General features: G+C 49.3%; 1 protein-coding gene across 1 annotated transcript in view; it reads right to left on the bottom strand.

Annotated features, from left to right (window-relative positions):
- Window positions 1-249: 249 nt before the first annotated feature.
- The window catches only part of PAXBP1 (PAX3 and PAX7 binding protein 1), a 30,463-nt gene continuing 11,436 nt past the window's right edge, over window positions 250-19,276 (bottom strand). The window contains exons 7-18 of the mRNA XM_053916757.2: window positions 18,758-18,947; window positions 15,124-15,247; window positions 11,843-11,942; window positions 11,641-11,756; window positions 9,417-9,616; window positions 8,254-8,398; window positions 7,477-7,598; window positions 6,581-6,657; window positions 6,134-6,200; window positions 5,421-5,567; window positions 3,235-3,389; window positions 250-1,385 (exon numbers count right to left, since the gene is read on the bottom strand). Of these exons, the coding sequence (XP_053772732.1) occupies window positions 1,268-1,385; window positions 3,235-3,389; window positions 5,421-5,567; window positions 6,134-6,200; window positions 6,581-6,657; window positions 7,477-7,598; window positions 8,254-8,398; window positions 9,417-9,616; window positions 11,641-11,756; window positions 11,843-11,942; window positions 15,124-15,247; window positions 18,758-18,947 (1,561 nt within the window). The 3' untranslated portion in view covers window positions 250-1,267. The remainder of the gene's footprint in view (window positions 1,386-3,234; window positions 3,390-5,420; window positions 5,568-6,133; window positions 6,201-6,580; window positions 6,658-7,476; window positions 7,599-8,253; window positions 8,399-9,416; window positions 9,617-11,640; window positions 11,757-11,842; window positions 11,943-15,123; window positions 15,248-18,757; window positions 18,948-19,276) is intronic.

Genomic DNA, 19,276 nt, shown 5'->3' on the forward strand with positions numbered 1-19,276 from the left:
CTGTTTTATTCCGCTGAAGTTGAAAATAAGCATCATTTTAACTTTCAGTCTGCCACAGACACACGACAGAACACGCACCCAGAGCGAACATGTAGGTGCGAGCCGAGTCCCTACCACGGACAGACTGCACGGTGCTGTCCCACACGCCGGCCGCGCTGACCGAGGCCCCACACACGCTGAAGCTCACTGCGCTGGACTCGTCTGAGATGCTGTCACTGAGATTAGTCACCAGCAAATACAACGAAGGCCTGAATGGAAAATTAATTTAATGCTTGGCTAAAGCTTAATTACATATAATTATCAAACAATAGTCCTTAATTTCCAAAAAGTTCCTCTTTTGAAAATCACAGATCAGAAGGCATAAACTTTAAAACAAGTTCTTTGAATACTTACAGCGTGGTACAAACATTACAGAAGACCTTGGATATTGAATTGCCTGGGTGTGTGGCGGATCAGCAAGGTATATTCTTTATTGCATATGTGACGCACACACGTGGGAGTTCAAGTGTACAAACCACCAACTTCAAATGCATGCACTTGTAAGCTGGCCAGGGAGTGAAATCATAGTGAGACGGGACAGTCAGGCCGAACCCCTGCAGCTGCACTGTAGGTCTGTTATTTCCCAGAACAGAAACCTCCACGTGCTTTTAAAAACCTGTGTTGCGCACAGTGGAGGCCACGGGAGACGCACAGTGGACTGCGACGCCGACCGGGAGACGGAGGCGCACCGTGCGCCAGAGATGAGCCCGCGCTCACAGGGTTAAGGCAGCACAGCAACAGCCACTGCTGACTGGGAGGGGGGACGCCAGGTCACTTGCCAGCCCTTTGGTCAACAGTGGAGCGACTTCCCTAAGACAGTTTGCTACGGAATAATTTGCTGCTGTTAAGAGACTTGCTCTGTAGAAAAACGCCACAAGTTTCCAGTGTGAGAGCGCCTCCACGGTGGCACAGAGAGATGCATAATGACACCGCCTGGACGGCACACACTGTTCACAGAGAACTGACGGGGAGGTTAAGTTCAATAAGCATATAAAATACTTCTGTAACCCACGTATGACAGGCAGTGAGGAAAACATTCATCACCTTCCTGGAAATACTCTGAACCCCTTTCATTCCGGAGCAATCGCAGTTAAGGAGACCGAATTGAATATTAATGTTCTTTGTATTAAAACAACAACCATTTTACAGTTTAAGAAACTTTACATATATACAAAATTTATACATTAGGAATGGTATTAAAGCAAGTAGGCTTCTCAGTCTCATAGCGCTATTTCCCTTCAATCAAAGACTTAAATTCTTTCACATTATGGTCACTTGCAACAGACATGGCGTGATCCAGGGCTCGGACGCTTGCAAGGAGTTTTACTATCTGTTTTATGTTTTCCCTAAAAGAGAAAAAAAATGCAGCAGAATCTCATTAATTTGTACAAAAGCCCTAAAGGAAAAATTTGTTACTAACTTTATGACCATTTTTAATGTTTTGCAACGAATTTTTCCAAGCATACATTTTTAAAGAAGGAAAACAGAGATAAGCTATGTTATATTTGAAATATATATATATGTATTTATCCACATAAAACAACAGTTGACATGACTAGCCCAGAGACAGGGGACCCATTTTCAAAAACAAAAACGCCCTAAAATTTCATTCAGATACACCATTTTCACGAAGACCTGGAAACGGGAAAAAAGCAATCTCCTTCCAAACCACTCCAGGGCCCTGCCCCGGCGCTCCCCAAACCAGAGCCCTGGTGCTCCGAGACTGTGTCTGGCACTCACATCCCACGGGTGGGCCTTCACCGCCCACCCTGGAGACCCAGCGTCACTTCCACTCTTCAGAGCTTTGCAGTGCAGCCCAACCTGTTTCCTCCTGCTCCGGGGCGGGGACACACACACACACACACACACACGTTCTCCCCTCATTAATTTGGCCACCCTCCAAATTTGGCCGAGGTCAGAACCTCCCACCCCGCTCCGTGTTCTGGTTCAGGAGGGAGGGGTGGGCCTGAGAACCTGCGTCTCCCTCCAGCAAAGCTCCCAGGCAGTGCAGATGCAGCTGGCCCAGAACCGCACTGGGAGCAAGCACGGAGGGCTTTAACACCGAGTCCCAGTGGCTGGGGACAAATAGCACACAATGCAACTCAACTACTTGTCTCTTCCCCTGGGAACTGAGGGGGTTGCCTTTCAGGGAAAGGTTACAACCTGCACACCTGCAACCTCTGTGGGCCTATTTTATGGGCACTGCACGCAGCAGGTGCTTAAGTTCTTCTCTGTAGAAAGTAAATGCCATTTGTTATTTAATTCCAAACGAAAACTATTAAAAAGCAAACAAAGTTTATCTAAGAAAATACAACACCTTGAGAAGAAATGTTAGTGACAATAAGTCAACAACCGATACCAAAGATGAAATTAAAATACAAAGCAAAGTTTCCTGCCAAAGAATTTAACCACTAAAATTTTTACTACCTACTTTGCTTTTAATTTTTTATCATAAAAGTAACAAATTTCCTTTTAAAAAAATAAGGTCCCTTTACATGGAAGAGGGGTAAGATTAATGATGTGATTTAAATGAAAATGAAACTATTTTAGGAAGGCTATATGAAATGCAATGTTCAAAAAGAAAATTCTTTCAAATTGTACTAATTTACTTTTTATGCTAGAGATTTATCCCAAACAAACATAACATCCAAAACAATGTCCACAAAAAGAAATTGCCATTCATTCACTCTTTCCTTGCAGCCTTATCAAGGTACGGAGAAGCTGCTCCCCAAAGCCCTGAGGGATGCCCTGTGGTCTCTGACATGGAGACGGACCCCCCATGCAGAGCACACACCCGGGAGGATGCTCAGAGCACTCTGGGACCCACTGACTGGCTCTTCCAGGGCTTACATCCGAAAGAATCTCCAAAGACCAAGGCCCAGGGCGTCCTCAGAGCCTGAAATCCCCCCAACTCTTCAAATGAGACAGAAAACTATGACTCACTCGTTCCCCTCAGGCCTGGTCCTTACCAGCAGTCGTTTCTTAATGCCTTCAAAAATATCCTATCAAACAAGATTAGGTAAAACCACAAAAAGAGAAAATAATGTGTATTTTTGGTATGTTTACCAATACTAAGTCAATGTAGAGTTTAAACTAAAATATAAACATGTCTCTACTTAACATTTTCATGATACTGAATCTAACAACTAAGTAAGGGCTAGAACACCCTTTCATTAAGTAATCACAAATAATTACCTTGCATTTCTTTTTTCCACATCAGAGCACCCGATGCTATTTCTATAAATTGTATCTGCTAAGTGTACAAGGTATCGACAGAAGTTTTCTAACTGAGAAATAGTTCTTTCTCCTTTCAGATTCATGAACCACTGCTTGGGGAAACAATTGATTACCTGTGGAGAAGGTGCAAAATAAAGAGTTGAAACAGAGTAAGTGAAAGTGTCTGAAAGCTGAGTCTAGATAACGGGTATCCTGCGTTTAACCAGAACACTCACTACTGGACTTTATGCTAATTATTTTGAAGGGATATTCTTTTCAACCTACATTATCTATACAGTGTTCCTTCACACACCTGAATTTTTACTTGAACACGAGAGAGGTACTCAAAGCAAAAGACAACTGATTTGTCCAATCCATAAATATATGAGGGACATAATATTAATGACCAATTGCTTCATCCTTCAGTCTTCCAGAAAGCCCTAAGTGAACCCATTTTCCTGTATCAGCAGCGCTGGACTGGTGAACACGCGCCGTTCAACTGCTACACGCCACTGCCACTGCCGGGTGAGCGCACAGTCCCAGGCACTGTGCTGGCCGTGCAGTGGGGTGGGCCCAGAGCTTGGGGAGGAGCTTCACCTCAAAGGGGCAGTGAGGGCAAGAGCCTAAGCAGGTGACAGGGCACCGTGGCAGGACAGACCCACGAGCAGGGAGGCCAGCCCCCGACGTGGGAGGGCAGCCCACGAAAGGGCGTCAGTCCAGCGTGCAGAGAACCCAGGGGCTCGGAGCAATGACTGAGTCCAGGGCTGGGGCTGAGTGAGGGCCGGGGAGCTTTCTGGGTGTGCCAGAAAGCAAGACAGCGCTCCCCCGAAATGAGAGGACATGTCACAAGGTCACAGAAGTCAGTGTGAAGGGACTGCCACTGATGAAATCTGCCAAAGATGCAGAATCTGAATCTAATGAGACTATCAGACACACCTACGCTGAGGGACATTCTACAAAATAACTGGTCTATCATCTTTAAAAATGTCAAGGTTATGAAGGTCAAGAAAAGACTGAAGAACTAACTCTTCCGGATATGAGAGACTGAGGAGACAATTAGGTGCGAGAGATGACCGGGAGCCTGCTGCCCACCAGCCACAGCTATCAGTGTTGTTACTGCCAGTCACGATGGGACTCAAGGCTGCGGGGACACGTGAGCGTCAGTCACCTCTGGGGGCCGGGGGCCGTGTCGCAGTCAGGGAGAGGAGTACCATGCTTACAGGAAACAGACTGGCAGCCTGGGAGGGCCGGAGGGCGCCCTGTCAGAGAGGCCCTGACACCGTCTGGGGAAAACTGCACTGCACTGGCAAATTTGTTTTAATTTTGTGATTGTTTCAAAATATGCTTTTTAAAAAAAGACCAAATTATGGAACTCATATGTAAAGTAGAAAAAATGGTATTAAAAAAAAAATTTCTTTTCCCAGCCGGCATGGCTCAGTAGGTTGGGCATTGTCCCACAAACCGAGAGGTCGTGGGTTCAATTCCCTGTCAGGGCGCATTCCTGGGTTTTGGGTTCGATCCCCGGTTGGGGCATGTGCAGGAGGCAGCCAATCGATGTTTCTCTCCCTTTCTCCCTCCCTTCCCTATCTGTCTGGAATCAATAAAAGAAAAATATTTTTTTAATCATTTCTTAAATGAGAAAAAAAACTATTTCTTTAGTAACACTGAAAAAAAAGCACTTATTCAACTGTTAAAAATTATTCTTAAAGCTTTTATTAATAGCTATAAAAATACGGACACAGGTAGATGGATGTATGGATGGAAATACACACATACAGCAGGACAAATCTCTATGTAAAGAAGGCCGTGGGTGCCCTGGCCGGTGTGGCTCAGTGGACTGAGCGCTGGCCTGTGAACCAAAGGGTCACTGGTTCAATGCCCAGTCAGGGCACAGGCCTGGGTTGTGGGCCAGGTCCCCAGTGTGGGGCGCGTAGGAGGCAACCACACACTGATGTTTCTCTCCCTCTCTTTCTCCCGTCCCCTCTCTAACAATGGAACGAAAAGAAGGCCTCGCGGGCTGGAGGCACCTGGGGGGTCACAGTGACTGGCAACCTAACACTAAGCCCAGTAAGCAAAGGGGTTTCCGTGAAGTCTCCAAGTTCCCTTCAAACCAACAAAACTTACATGCCTTGAAAACTCTAGTATGTATGTACCATGTAACTCACATTTTGGGCTTTCTTGATGCTGTCGTCTCCACACTCCGAGTTCTGGAAAGCCATGAGGATGTATCTGTTTAACAAGCCATCTATGGCTAACTCCTGCAGGGTCTTATTCGAGAAGATGCCGTTCCACTGAAGAAAATTCCCTAGTAGCTGGGAAGGAGAAACAAATGGTGAGCGTCCAGGACCTGGTGGCTCCCATCTCGTCCTGCTTATTCCCAGTGGCCCTGCCTTCCCTTGGTCTCTCCAGTGCCACCTCCTCAGGGACAAAGGGGATCTTCAGAGGCTCACCCGTCAGGGTCTCTGTGCCCCTCGCCTACTGCTCCCCATGGCCTTGAATTTCTCCCTCCCCTGAGGTCACTGGTTCCATGTGTCAGCTTGGCCGGGTTATAAATGCCGCAGAGGCCCTGCTGCCACCTTACTCAGGGCCGCATCCCCCAAGACTCGGAAGAGTGCCTGGTGCCCTATGTTTTCAATAAAGTGTCAGTCAGCAAGGCACTCTGCTGACCGGCCTGGACCTAACTATGGAACTCAGAATTCCTTTTCTCCTGTGAAAACGTCAAACCTGAATAAACTTTGGGAGAAAATTATTTTGCAAAATGGAGACTGTATATATACATATATCTAAGCCTGTGGAGTTAAATACAAAGTACTTTTCCAAGTATCACATTTAACGCCAGACAAATCTGAGGTCTTCTAGATTCCATACGCACACATACCTTAACTGAAGACCAAAACTGCCGTTGAAAAAACAAGTAAGGCCCAGAGTTTTTATTTTCTAAGACACTGAAAGAGAAACACACCATGTTCAAATGTTTTACAGAGAAGCACCATGTGCTCCCTAGAAGAGGACGTTTCTACAAGTAAAACGGGCAGTGAAAGAGCTGAGTAACTTCAACATTTTTAAACAACTGTAACCCAGCAGACAGTAAGTTTAAAAAGTGGAAATTGATTCCGAGCCACCAAGGAAGAACGAGGGGCATTATTCACTTTGTCCTGCTTGAGGAAGCCACCTCCTGCCGTGCTAGTCCCTTTGGGCTTTCAGTTTGAGCTACAGGTGAATGAAGTTCACGGTTCAAGCGGCCCCCAGTTTCTCCAGAAAGCCAGCCCCCTCAGGAAGATGATGGAGACGGTTACCATCCGCATCGTTCTCGGGAGTCACTTACTTTTTGGGATATAAGGGCATGAACACATCATCGTCTAAAGTTCTTCTCATTCTCAGCAAGAGCGCTTTCAGGTACAACTGCAGAGAAAAACAGACCACACACTCTAATAAGGGCTGTGAAAGACTGAAAATTAAAAAAAAAAAAAACAAAAAACCCAACTAATAATAATAGGCTGTATTCCGAATCACAGAACTAAGTGCTCAGTTTTGAGTCACCGCTCTTATCAAGTTTCTCACTTCCCTCATCGAAAGCCCCGAGGTCTTCGATACCTACAGTTCCCCTGGCTCCCCCCCCCCCCACCCCGCCCCACGCAATCACCAAGCAATGAAGCCACAGAGAAACCTCTCACCCTCAATCTACTCTGGAAAGGTTTGACATCAGACATAACTTGGTTCTTCTCGAAATTACATCACTGAAAACATAACAATGATAAAGAGCACTTTCCTGTGTCTGAACAGCTCTTAAGAATGTCCAATGAGGGACAACAGCAATTTGACGTTTGGAAACTAGTGATAAAAAAATGCTTAGTGGTTTTATATGCTATTTAAATGTTTTAGCACTTAAATCATCAATAATTACCCATTCTAGTAGTTTTACGTTTTCCTTTTTCCTAAAAAAACACAACTCTTATAGAGATGCTTAATTAGCCTAACTGGGAGCACAGGGAGTGTTCGAAAGGGAGGAGCAGAACCCGAGAGGCACCTTCCGTGCTCACTGTGAAACGGGAAGCCGCCACCTTACGTTCTGCAGTCTCAGGCTTCACAAAGGGCCAGGTGCCCAAGCAGACGAGTCGAGTTTCCCGCTGACTTAGACATAACCACTCATTCTCTCAGCCACTGCTCACTTTCAAAGGGACAAGGAGAGCGAAAACCTTCCATAGGCAGTAACGGAATTACCTGTGTATTTTTGTTTTCTGCGTTCACCACTGAAGGGTATCCGTCCACTAATTTTAATGTAATCCCAACCATCCTTGAAGTCTGTGTTGTAGAAAAAGGGTCCCACATGCTTTCCGCTATCACTGCGAGGAAAAGGCAGAACGTGTGGCCACACAGTGAGGCCACACAGTGAGACCACACAGTGAGACCGCAGCTGACTCAACTCGCACGCCATGTGGTCTGCAACTTATAAATGCCGTTCCCCGCCTCCCTCCAGAGTGCAAGCCTTTGTCCAATTAACGGTGGGAATGCTGAGGATTAGGCAAATGTGGAGAGGAGACAGATTCCTCCATTTTCTACTAATCAGTAAAAATAAAAATGGGGGGAAAGGTTTCAATATCCTAATAAATACTGTTCCAACACCAAGAATTTCTAACTAAACTTCAAAACTTATTTTTACTACTTTAAATCGGTTCCTGTATCCATGATTTCTGATCTTGAGAGAAATGGATGAAAGTAACGATAAAGTTCTCCCCAGAAAAGCGCACAGGGCCTCAAACCCACGTTTTGCTTCAAGCGGTCGCTATGGGTCTCCCACACCCGACAACCCCAGGCCTGCCCCAAGGCGGTCTTTAAGGCCAGGGCAAAGAGACACGTATCTACCCGGTAGCTACCTCTGGGCCAGGTGGTAAATTTACCACTTACAATGTAACTTCTGTGGGAAAACATGCTGCCGTTAAGGCCCCCGAAAGCAGGCTCGAGGAGCCCACGTGCCCGAGTGCTCGGCTCGGAACCCACCTGTCAGCTTGGGAAGGAGCACCTTCTCCACAACCGTGGGCAGCAGGGCCACGTCCACGTCGCCCCGCTCCTGCTCCCGCTCTTCGCAGCCGTAGAAGAGCAGGGACTCGAACCACAGCATGCTCTCAAAGTCCCTGCACTTGGCCTGCAACACAACAAAGGCCACCCCAACACAGGTCAACAGTGGCTACCGCCGCTTCCAGTCATTAGGAGAGTAGTGGGAGTTGGGCCTGACCTTTGGCCACAAAACAAGGCAGAAGTGGACAGAACACAGGACCCCCGTTTCAGACAACACAGGTAGAACAGGACTATGACCCCCTGAAAGAAGGGAATGGAATGAGGTGACTGGCACCAGGAGGGTGGGGCAGGGGGAGGCTGCAAGCCGAGCAGGGATTCGCTGAGCTGGGGGACAGGACCAGGAGATGTGGGGCTTATACACCAGTCCCTATGGAGCAGTGGGGGCCCTCCTGCGGGAGGAAACCCCGGCAGCGGATGACCTTGCCGAGCCCCTGCCGCGCCCAGGACTCTCGCACTCAGAACGCACACGAGATCTGGCAGAGCGGCAGGGAGCACACGTCTCCTTCCATCGCTTCCAGGGCTTCGCCCTCAGCCACTCCCTGCTCAGTCCACTCACTCAACCCAGCCACCCCCACCCCCGCCCCGCTTCCACAGGGACTGTCCACAGCCCTTCTGGAACACAGCCACTACACGCACAGGCAAATCCTAGTCTCCTCTCCTACGCCTGAGGCCAACAGACCCGACTGATCCCACCTCCCAATCCAGCAGCTTGTCCTTCCCTCCCGATTCCCACTGCCCCCGTCTTAGTATTATGCATTCAGGCCCTCGTTTCATATGACCCCAAGTTCTAGGGCCGAAGGTCCAAGTTCCTCCTGTTCATTCATGGTCACAGTCCAGCGTCACCATAAATAATTCTGGTGACTGAGCAGGGCACTGTATATAAATTGAAGAGCGACACCTAGCTCCCCTGAGCTCTGTAAAAACAAAGACCCCAGGTTGTAGCCAGCTACCATCGGTGTCCATTATAACCCTGTGCCCTATACTCCTGAAACACACTTCACTTAAGCTCACAGTTCTAGCTTGGAGATTAAAACGACCCAGGCATCATGCTATATGGCTTTCTCGCACTGACAAAAGCCACCTACCTCGAGAGGAGTCCAGGTGAGAAGCTGCAGCCTTATGAGGGGGTTGAACAGCTTGGGCAAGCACAGGCCGATGTAAGCATCCCTGTAGGATGTGTAGTATTTTGAGCGCCACGCTTCAAACTGTGACTTAATACAGTCGATTGAGCAGAAACTTTCCAGGACATCTTCAAAAACCTTGCTGGACTCTTTCGAAATGCGATCTAAAAGCAACAAAACCCCAGAGAACCAGGATTTAGTAGGCACGAGAAAAAACACAGCTCGGTATTTTCAGTGTTTCTCTTGTCGCTTGAGCATCGAAGAGACAGACTCATTAACAAAGTAACAACTCTTAATTACAGTTTAAAAGAGGATAAACAGGTAAGTGTAGGTTTCAATCCAAAGCCAGCACTTTCTTCTGGTCCTAGTATGTACCATTTTCTGTTGCAGGGTTTAGTTAAAGAACACCTGTTCCCAACAGTTCAATTCAATTAAGTCAGTTACCACGGCGTGTCAGCTATAACATGGAAAGTGCCAACTCTGCCACTGGCTCTTCCACCCGCTACTCACTGGGTCAATACCACATGTGCATCATAACCCGTGACCAAGCATGTCTCTCCTTTCCTAGTCCACTGCTGACTGCAGCGACTGATACAGGCAAGAATCAGTGATGGCCATTGGCACCCTGAGTGAAAGGGGATTCGGTGCCCCAGGTGACTTGGGGAAGGGCGATCTTTACCATGGAGTGACCTAGTGGGGGCAACATCTCAAAAATCAATCTTCTCAAAATCAATCTTAACATCACTAATAGTGGGGCTAACATCTATCGCATTATTATGCAGGAATTAACAGCACCTTGTATGAAGGATTCTTGCCAAAAAAAAAAGTCAACCTCAATCTAATCAAGGTTCCAGACCTAAATTCCAGTTTCAAGGAATACAGTGAATGGAAGACAAGCTAACGGCGTGAGGAAACAGACAAATCTGGAATGTAGGACATCCCGCACAAGTGGCCTGGTCTCCTCGAAAAGCCAGCATCTTAAACAAACACCCAAGTAACAGGCGTGTGTGTGCAGGGTGCTCGTGAACACACGTTAATTCTCGATAAGAAGGTGTAGCAACCAAACGCAGGGCAGGACCTCGCGTGGGCCCTGGTCCGGGAACAGAACCACCCACAAAAAGGGGATCAAAGTGTTCTGGGGGAGCTGCCGTGGAGGGTCACGGAGTGCAGATGTGATGGAAGGAATTTTAGTTGGGCCCTGGCCACTGGCCCAGGTGGTCAGAACACAGTCCCGATGCACCAAGGTTACGGGTTCCATCCCTGGTCAGGGCACATACAAGTAGCAACCACTGAAGAATCAACAAGTGGAACAACAAATTGATGTCCCTTTCTTCCTTCGTCTCTCTTTCTAAAATCAATGAATTTTTCTAAAAATTTAATTTTTAAATAAAGTTTAAGGAATTTTTGGTTACTTTTCTTAGGGGTAACAATGGTGACGTGATTAGGCAGAAAGATATCCTTGCTTCTGGGAGACACACGCAAGTTTTCAGAGGCAACTGCCGTGACGTGTGTGCGTGACTCCCGAGGGTCGGCAAACACGCACATCCATGCACAGAGTTCAAGCCGCCCTGGCTAGACGATGCTGAGAACTGAATCTGGATGACAGGTACGTGGGTGATCGCCCTGTCATTCTTTCAAATTTTCTGTATGTTTAGCAATGTTCACTATATATAAGGGGAAGAAAAGTATTCTCCAACTGAGTTCCAAAAGGCTTGCAGCCAACATGATTTCAAATAATTATGGCCAATGGTGGGAAATGGAGGACTTCTACTTACGGATTCTTCTGGAAACACCCGGCACATACCAGCACTAACTACTCCTCCCGGCTGATGTTACTCAGGGCCCCCGAATCAGGAGTCTCCCCCGGTCACGTGTCCCCACCAGCTCTGCCTTTGCAGGCCAGACGGCTGCCCTTGGGACCCGACAGACTTTCTGGCCTCTTACAACGCCACGATTCTGAAGAGCAGTGTCTGTTACGATGCGCGCACCAAGACACCCCGTGGCCAGGGGTCGGTGCGCCTTGTGAGAGCTCGTCGTGGGGTTCGGGAGCGCCAACGGGCGCAAGTCTCCACGACAAGGAAATGGGCCACGGGCCCCACCGCCCCCGTTTCCAGGAAAAGCCCCCCCAACTCCCCCACCCCAGCAGAAGCCACACAACGACAACGTTGTCTCCGAATGCAGGCCTGACCTTTCTCCAGATTGAAATTGGTGATGTCTGTAGACGTTTCTTCGTCGTCGCTGGAAAGGCCTTCGAGGTGATCCGCCATCTTACCGGTCTGCTCTCTGGCTTGTCGCCGACGAGTCCTACAGCACAGACACCCAGTTCCCTGACCGGATCCCAGCCACCCCTGCCGCTCAGCCGCCCGCCCCACCGGCCCACCCAGACCCACCTCCGGGCCTCTCGCTCCGCGATCCGGCGCTTCGCGTGCTCCTGACACAGGGCCCGGTCCCGCCCAAAGGAGTCCAGGTTTGGCGCCATCAGAGCTTTGTCTGCAAGACAGCACCGGCCCCAGTTAAAGCCCGCCTGCCGTCTCGGCGAAGAGTCTGCACAGGACAAGCCACAACGGCAGCCTGCTCGCTGCCCCCACAGCAGGGCCCGGCCGCAGCCGGCAACCTGACCGCCTCCTAGTTTGGAGCGGGTTTCGGGGTCACCCTGGGCCCCCCCCCAGAGGAGAAGAGTAAGTCAGAGCCTCTACAGATGCAACCGGCAGAACCCGTTTTCACGTCTGAGGGACAGAAGCTGGTGCTGTCATGGCGGCCGAGTACGTTAAAAAGCCACATTCCCCGTACAGAGGGAAGACGACAGACTGCTTTCCAGGAGGCACGTAGGCATCACGTGTTGAGTGACGTGAAATGACAGGAAAGCCTAGACACGACGCGCACACAGCTTTGCTGCAGGAGCTGCACGAGTTACGCTTCTATCCTGCTTGTGCCCTGTGGAAACTTAATCTCTGCTATTGGTTTTCGGAACAAGGGCAGACTCTACGTGCAGCCTGAAAACTGTATCTGAATAGGACCAACTTACGCTTTCTCAAACACTACTCTTTGACAGCACAACTCCCTATTTCTTTTTTTACCTATTTTCCATCTTTCTTTTTTAACTTTAGCTTCCAACCTGCCTATTTAAATTTACATTTCGGTCACCCTATTTCCAGTTTCCAAGAGGCAGTTCCTGTTCTGAGGACATCCCTTCTCAACAGCGCCCTCCACTGGTCTGACCTGCCACCTGCACTGTCCCTGGGGCGTCCATCCTAGCGGCTCTATGGCCTGCGGACAGAGAGGGGCCGTCTCCCGGAGCCCTGTCCGTCAGATCTCTGGGGCGACAGTCAATTCTTTGTTGGGGGCCCCAGGGCTGTTTGTGCCTCTGGGTCTTCTCTCTGAAGCCACTCTCTTTCTCCAGGAAAGAGTCCGCTCACCTCTTGCCTACGGTAGTAGGAGGAGCGAGGGAATGTCCGCCCACCCACCCGCCCACCCACAAGCCTCCCCTCATTTCCACATGGTGGGGCCACACCACAAAGACACGGTGCCATACACCGGGTCTGCGACTGCAGGTGCAACGAGGCATAAGGAAACCCACGGTGGCACAGGCCGGTTGTGTGCGGGCCTGCTGCGTGTGGGCGGCAACAGGGAGCAAACCGCCCACGGGGCAGCAAGGGGAACACATGCATGTAAGACAAAGAAAAGCTTTCATACACATTTCCCCCTGGAACAGGGAAACCCCAGTGTTAGCTCTCTGCCCTGCACGTCTAACGACCACAGACCCCGCTGTTTTTAAAGCTGACTTCCCTACTCAGTTTGCCATCCGTGTACCGAAACAGCTCAGAAATTAGGAAGGTGTTCCAGCGTTCACGAATCACAAGGAAAGATTCGTACGTAAGATGCCCCTGCTTTACCTCCAATGTGCGTTCATGGCACACCATGATGAATTCGCTAAAAAGCCCCGAACTACAAAAGCAATGCCTGCCTCTTTAAGAGGTATCCTTCATTAAAGAAGTACCTCAAAGAATATGCGTTACTCTAATAAATATTTAAAATGTCGCCATGCTTGTGGGTTTTTAGAAGTCCGTGTTGAGGGAGATAGGAGAGTGGACGGCCCCCCCTCTCTGTGAGAACTACATGCAGTAGCAGGGTTGGTGCTCACGATGATCTGCAGAGGTGAACCCCTGGCTCCTTACTCCTTTGTGAGAACATCAGAAATGGAACCGGTCCTTCAGTGCCCCACGTAATTTCCCTCCAGTCTTTGGCAGTTAACGAATACTTACTCTAGGGCAGTATTTTTCACTCTCTCTGTACTTTTCAATTTCTTTCCAACTCTCAACCTAATTAACATACAGCACCATTCAACTCTTACTTCTAATTCCAGGTAAGTGAACAGCTCCAAATTACAAAGAATAGATTGGAAGTAGGAGAAAGCATCGGATGAAAGGCACAGCTCACACGAACCCTTGGACTGAAAAGGAAATTACGTCCCTTCGTCGGTGTGACGGTCACCTGCAACCCGCCCCAGAAATCGGCTTCTGGGCCAGACGTGGGCCCGGAGGGGCGTGCTCACTGGTTAGGTGCCCAGCACAGCAACCCTCCCTCTAAACTCTGGGGGCAGCACAGAGGCCTGAGCCACTGCAGGGCTTGGGAGTCCAACTGCTCTGCGCGGTCCTGCCCTACCAGGCACACAGGAGGGCGCCTTCTCAGGGGCCCTAGGTGACAAAGCACTGTTTCCAGAAAGCCTAACACCAAGGCCCTAGCACTCGGGCGACCTGAGGTGGCTGTTTAGGATGCAGGTGATGTGACATCATCCAGGACCTAGGAAGACCCTTTGGGGAAAGGAGCAGGAACCCACACTGGAAATGGCGGTCGCGGGTCACTCTGCCGCACAGGTGCGTTTGAGAACTGCCGGCACAGGCAGCAGAGGGTGGCAACAGCGGCCCCAACCACCCCGAGCCGGGCAGGTCGCTGTTAGAGCGCCCGCGGAATGGAAGGGAATGGGAAAACCAGAATGAAGAAGCTTAAAACATCCGGTTAAAATATCTCAGCTCACCTATTTACTAAGAGGGTTCCAATTAATTGTGGTTTTCCATAACACACATCGTAGTGAAAGGAATATAAATTCAGTTTCTAAATTTTTACACTAATATTTCAAGAAATGCAGGCATCAACTGACTTACTAGAAAACCTAGTATCGTTTGTAAGACAAACTGCAAATTGCTAACAATTTTGCTTTTACCTAAAAGGTGAAGCTCGAAACTCCTCTGTCGTGTAAAAGAAAACTGCCCTGCCCCCTGCCCCGGTCCCTAAACTTGGAATCTCCGCGTGACTGCCCACAGCGTGTGTGTCGTGTTACCAACAGGATGGACACGAGGGCAGAGACCAGGCAGAGCCCGACGGACAGCGGTTTTACGGTAAAACACTACGAGGCCTTTTCTAACGCTGGAGAATAAACATACGTCCAGAGGAGGAGGGCTGGCGGCTCGTTAGCACAGGCTTCCGAGCCCCTTCGGGCTCTGCTTTCTTAAACACAGCCCAAGCTACCATTTTTAGATCTACTTAATACAAGAGCGAGGGAATTCCTGTATTTAAAAACACAAGATGCTCTGAGATCTCTACTTTTCAATCAGGCTGCACTAAGTAAACAAGGTTGTTTAATGAATAATAAAAACCTTCAAGATGGACTGACTTGAATGGCTTGAAAACTCCGAAGATTCATCTTTAATATCATCTTGTCGTCTTTGGACAAGGCGGGAAGCTCGCTGTTTGTACAGCTGATGTATTGCTGATTCAAGTTCATTAATCAGTGGCACCTGTGAAAATACAACACACTCCGTAACACCACACTCCTCAGCTGCTTACTCATTTGAGGGTTCCGTACTATTTCCAGGTTTCTGAAAAGCACCCTCTAAGGACAGGATAATCGTGAATCCCCAATGGAACACAAACAGCAACTCGCTTTCTGATGCTTAGGAAACATCACTCTTTTAACCCACATGTGGACCTGTAATGTCCGGCGCCTAGTTACTGGAGCAAAAGTTTAGTTAGGAAACTTTAACGGGTCAGTATCAGTAAAGAAATGTCCAGAGTTCTACTGCTTTTCTCTTCGAGTAGAGTACTCGGCAGTCCTTTCAAGCCCACTTTCACCTTCCAGCAGCGTGACCGGCCTCACAGTTCTGCGGCTCACAGCAGACCGCTAGCGCCGGGACACCCAGCACACGCGAGGCTCTGTGCGCAGGCAAGAGCGGGGCTGCCGGCCGCCCCACACGGGACACTTCCCTGCTCTGCCGCCGCTCTGTCCACCTTACTGCTCTGCAGCCTTCTCACACGTTCCAGATGCAAACTGCCTTCACTCACACTGGCGAGGCGTAGTTTCTGGCTATCACTAACCTGTCTGGAATCAACCTTGGAAAGCTCTTCTCACCAAATGAAGTGTTTCCCTACTTTGTAGTAAAATAAAATTCTTCACGTGGCTCACATGGAAAACCAAAGCTTACAGAACGAGGCCTAACTTAAAGAGAAAAGAGCAGGAAACACTCTGTTTATAGCCTTGTGCTATAACCCAATGCTAGGGAACTTCCACGAACACGAAGGACCACCGCACACAGTGAGGGAGCCGGAAAGCCTGGTTTCCTGGTGGTTGGTACAGATGGAGAACCCGTTGTTCAGAGTGGGGGACGCTGGCAGTGAGCACCGCAGCAGCTCCCCGAACAGAGCAGACTGCGAGTGCCACTCGAAAGGCAGGTGGGCACCACGGGACGCGCGACAGAAGCGACTGCACGCCGCACAGCTCCACTGCGGGAGGAGCGGACGCCCACGGAAAGCCCAAGTAGCGCAGTTGCTTTACTCCCAAAGTGCCGCACCGCGGGCAGCAGTGTCCCTAAGCCTGCCCTGATCATCCCCGCCAGCTGAGCCCAGCGACTGCCTCTAAAATTTACGACAGCCCACACGTTACGCAGTCACTGCGGCGGCATCGTGGTGGCCACTGCCCTGCACCCTGCACTCTGGACAATGCAGGGCTCAAGACAAGCAGCCCTGGGCACCTCGGGTGCGCTCCTCCTGCCCCGAGACTGTGAGCGCCCCTCTCCCTGAGCTGCACTGGCGGAATTCACTCTTTCGATTTAGTTACAACTTTTGTAATGTGATTTTCCTGCTGAGGTCATTGGAATGCCTCTGACAAAGCCCAGAGAAAATTCTACTGGGGTTAAAAGCCCTACAACACATTTTCAGCTCTCACTCATGTCTCTTAACAATACCGATTTATCTCAAGAGGATGCGTCACGAGTAATTTCTTCACCCTCTCCAAACTCAACACTGAGGTTACTGACTTTCATTATTTCAAAGCCAAATGCAAGATGAACACAAGACAGAAGGTGACTACGGGGAACAGAACAATGGAAAGGGGTGACGACCTGCAACTAATTAAAAATAGAAGTTCAAAACCAATGAGTTTTGTAATAAAAGATGAAAATCAAAGAAATGTGTATCTTTTTATGGTCTTACACTGGAACAGTATTTTTATAGTAGAACTAGAATAAATATCCAAATCTATCTAATTGTTCCTATTTCCCGGATGACAATTTATGACATTATTCGCTTGGCAGGAGTCTCTTAAAATTAAATGTATGTGACAATGCCAAAATGAAATAAAATGCTCATCGGAAACAGGGATTTATCTACCTCTTTTAATTAAAATGCAGTCACTGTATATTACCTAAGGGTTACGATCTGCTCCAAAGCCAATCGCCTGTCACTGAAACGCGGTCAGCGCAGCCCCCAGCAGACTCCCCGGGGACAGAGCGACCGTGCGGAGACTCAGCGCGCCGCGGATTACGGATAAAGCTGATGGCAAAGTGGACACAAAGTCAGACGCTGCAGGAACTGGATGTCCGGAAGTCTCTTTAGCCAGAGAACTGCAAAGCTGGTGGGCCCTACCACTGTCATCATTTTGTAAGAGTTCAGTGTGCAACTAGAAGCATGTAAGCAGCTCACCGAAGTAAGTTCCAAAGCAAAGGCCAAAATACCTAGGGACAGCTCCCAGGGACAACTGTCCCTGACAAGTGTGGTTTAAGACAAAGATCCTTTCTCTAGGCACAAAACGGTAGCTCCCGCCTTGCCCGCTGAGGTCCAAGGGCAGTACTAGCAGGAGAGACACAACTGCCAGCAACCCCACCCTCCACCACCCGCACCGGGCCGGCCTGTGCTTCTCTCCCACCCCTGCACTGTGGACCCTCAGCCACAAGCGACACGTCATAGCTCAGTGGCAGCTGCTTCTCCAGAAAGCAGGCAGTAGAGATAAGAACGTGGCAAACCCTACAGAGGACCCGGTGAGTGCTGCCCCAGCCCGGATCTGACCACGGCCGGCCAGAACCAGGGAAGCCCAAGAGGAAGACACAGTCTGGCAGGGTTCCTTGCCAGCCCGTGGCTTTAGGGTATTGAAGTAATCAACAGAGAGAGCAACAAGCTACAGCACTCGTGTGAACACTCCTGCGCTTACAGACTCCACACCAACCCACAGAGCCAGAGTGAGGGCAGACGTGACTTCCGACCCTGCACCACTTTGCGCGTTTAGAGACAGGATACGCAAAGCACCACTTTAACTTTTTTAAACATAAGGGTGCAAAATACATGAATGCTTATAAACCAATTCATCAAACAGTAACACTTATCTTAAAGAAGAAGAATCAGTTTAGAGGTCATTTGAGAAAAAAGGGGTTTCTCTATACAGCTAATAGCATAGATCATACTAAAAATAATAAACTTCATACTAAAAATCTGACTATCAAACTGAAAAAAAGAGAACACGGGGGAAACGAGTCCTTAAAAGAAGTGGTGGACGGGTTCTGGAGCGGAAGCAGTGCAGACTGGCTTAGGTGAAGGCCACCAGCGGCCATGCGACCGACTTCATCTGGGGAAGAGACTAAAAACTGACAAAACTGTGCATCTTCATGCACATTTGGAATTACTTGTACGAACGGTTCAAAGGCAAGTTTTGACATGAACCATAAGACACAAACTTCCATCCGATGGAGCCCTCAGTCTACTGACCCAGGGCAGCCCTGCGCCTGCCACTCCGTTAAGGCGGGACTCAGCAGTGCTCTATACAAACGTGCTGGGCTAGTGCGCCCCGCTTTCCACAAAGGCGGCATGCCTGCCCCCAGGCGCAGCGCCGCTGCGGAACTGAAGGGAAGGAAGCAGGACTGCTCGTCACTGCAGGCCGGACTGGGGGCACTTCCTGAGAGCTACAGAAACCACCTACGTAATGCCATCTAGACCTCCCTAGTTTTGTCTTATCAAAGAGAGTAGTATCTTTGCATTCTTACCTTTTCACTGAAACACTCAAGCAAGTCTTGGACATACCCTCGCATTTCTTGCAAAAACTTATACCGTTCAGCAGTACCCCCCGAAGACCCTTCCAGTCTCTCAATCGCCCGGGTGGAGCCCACGCGGCTTTGCAGGTGCTTCTCGCGCCGCTGCTGGTTTGCTTTATGCGCCTCTTTCACGGCGTCCAACCTGGGGGCACAGAAGGGCAAACGGAGCACGCTTACCCCCAGAGCCTGCGCACTCAGGCCTCTTGCAACATTACAATGCACTTAGCTCCACTATTAGAATAGACACACTTGGAGTGGCATCTTTTCACCTGGACTGCTTTGCTCTCAAAAAAAAAAAAAAAGGGGGGGAGCAGTTCACAGACTTCCCATGCAGCTACCTGGGGGCTAACCAAGACCACGTTCCCCCCACGGCGGGACTACACTCTGTCAGAGTCCGAGAAGCGCCAACTCAGAGCTGCCTTCCACAAGGTCAGGGAGTGGCATTTTTAAGACTTTGTGAGGCTTCCGCAG

Source organism: Desmodus rotundus, chromosome 2, assembly GCF_022682495.2.
Source record: "Desmodus rotundus isolate HL8 chromosome 2, HLdesRot8A.1, whole genome shotgun sequence".
In the NCBI taxonomy this organism is placed as follows: Eukaryota; Metazoa; Chordata; class Mammalia; order Chiroptera; family Phyllostomidae; genus Desmodus; species Desmodus rotundus.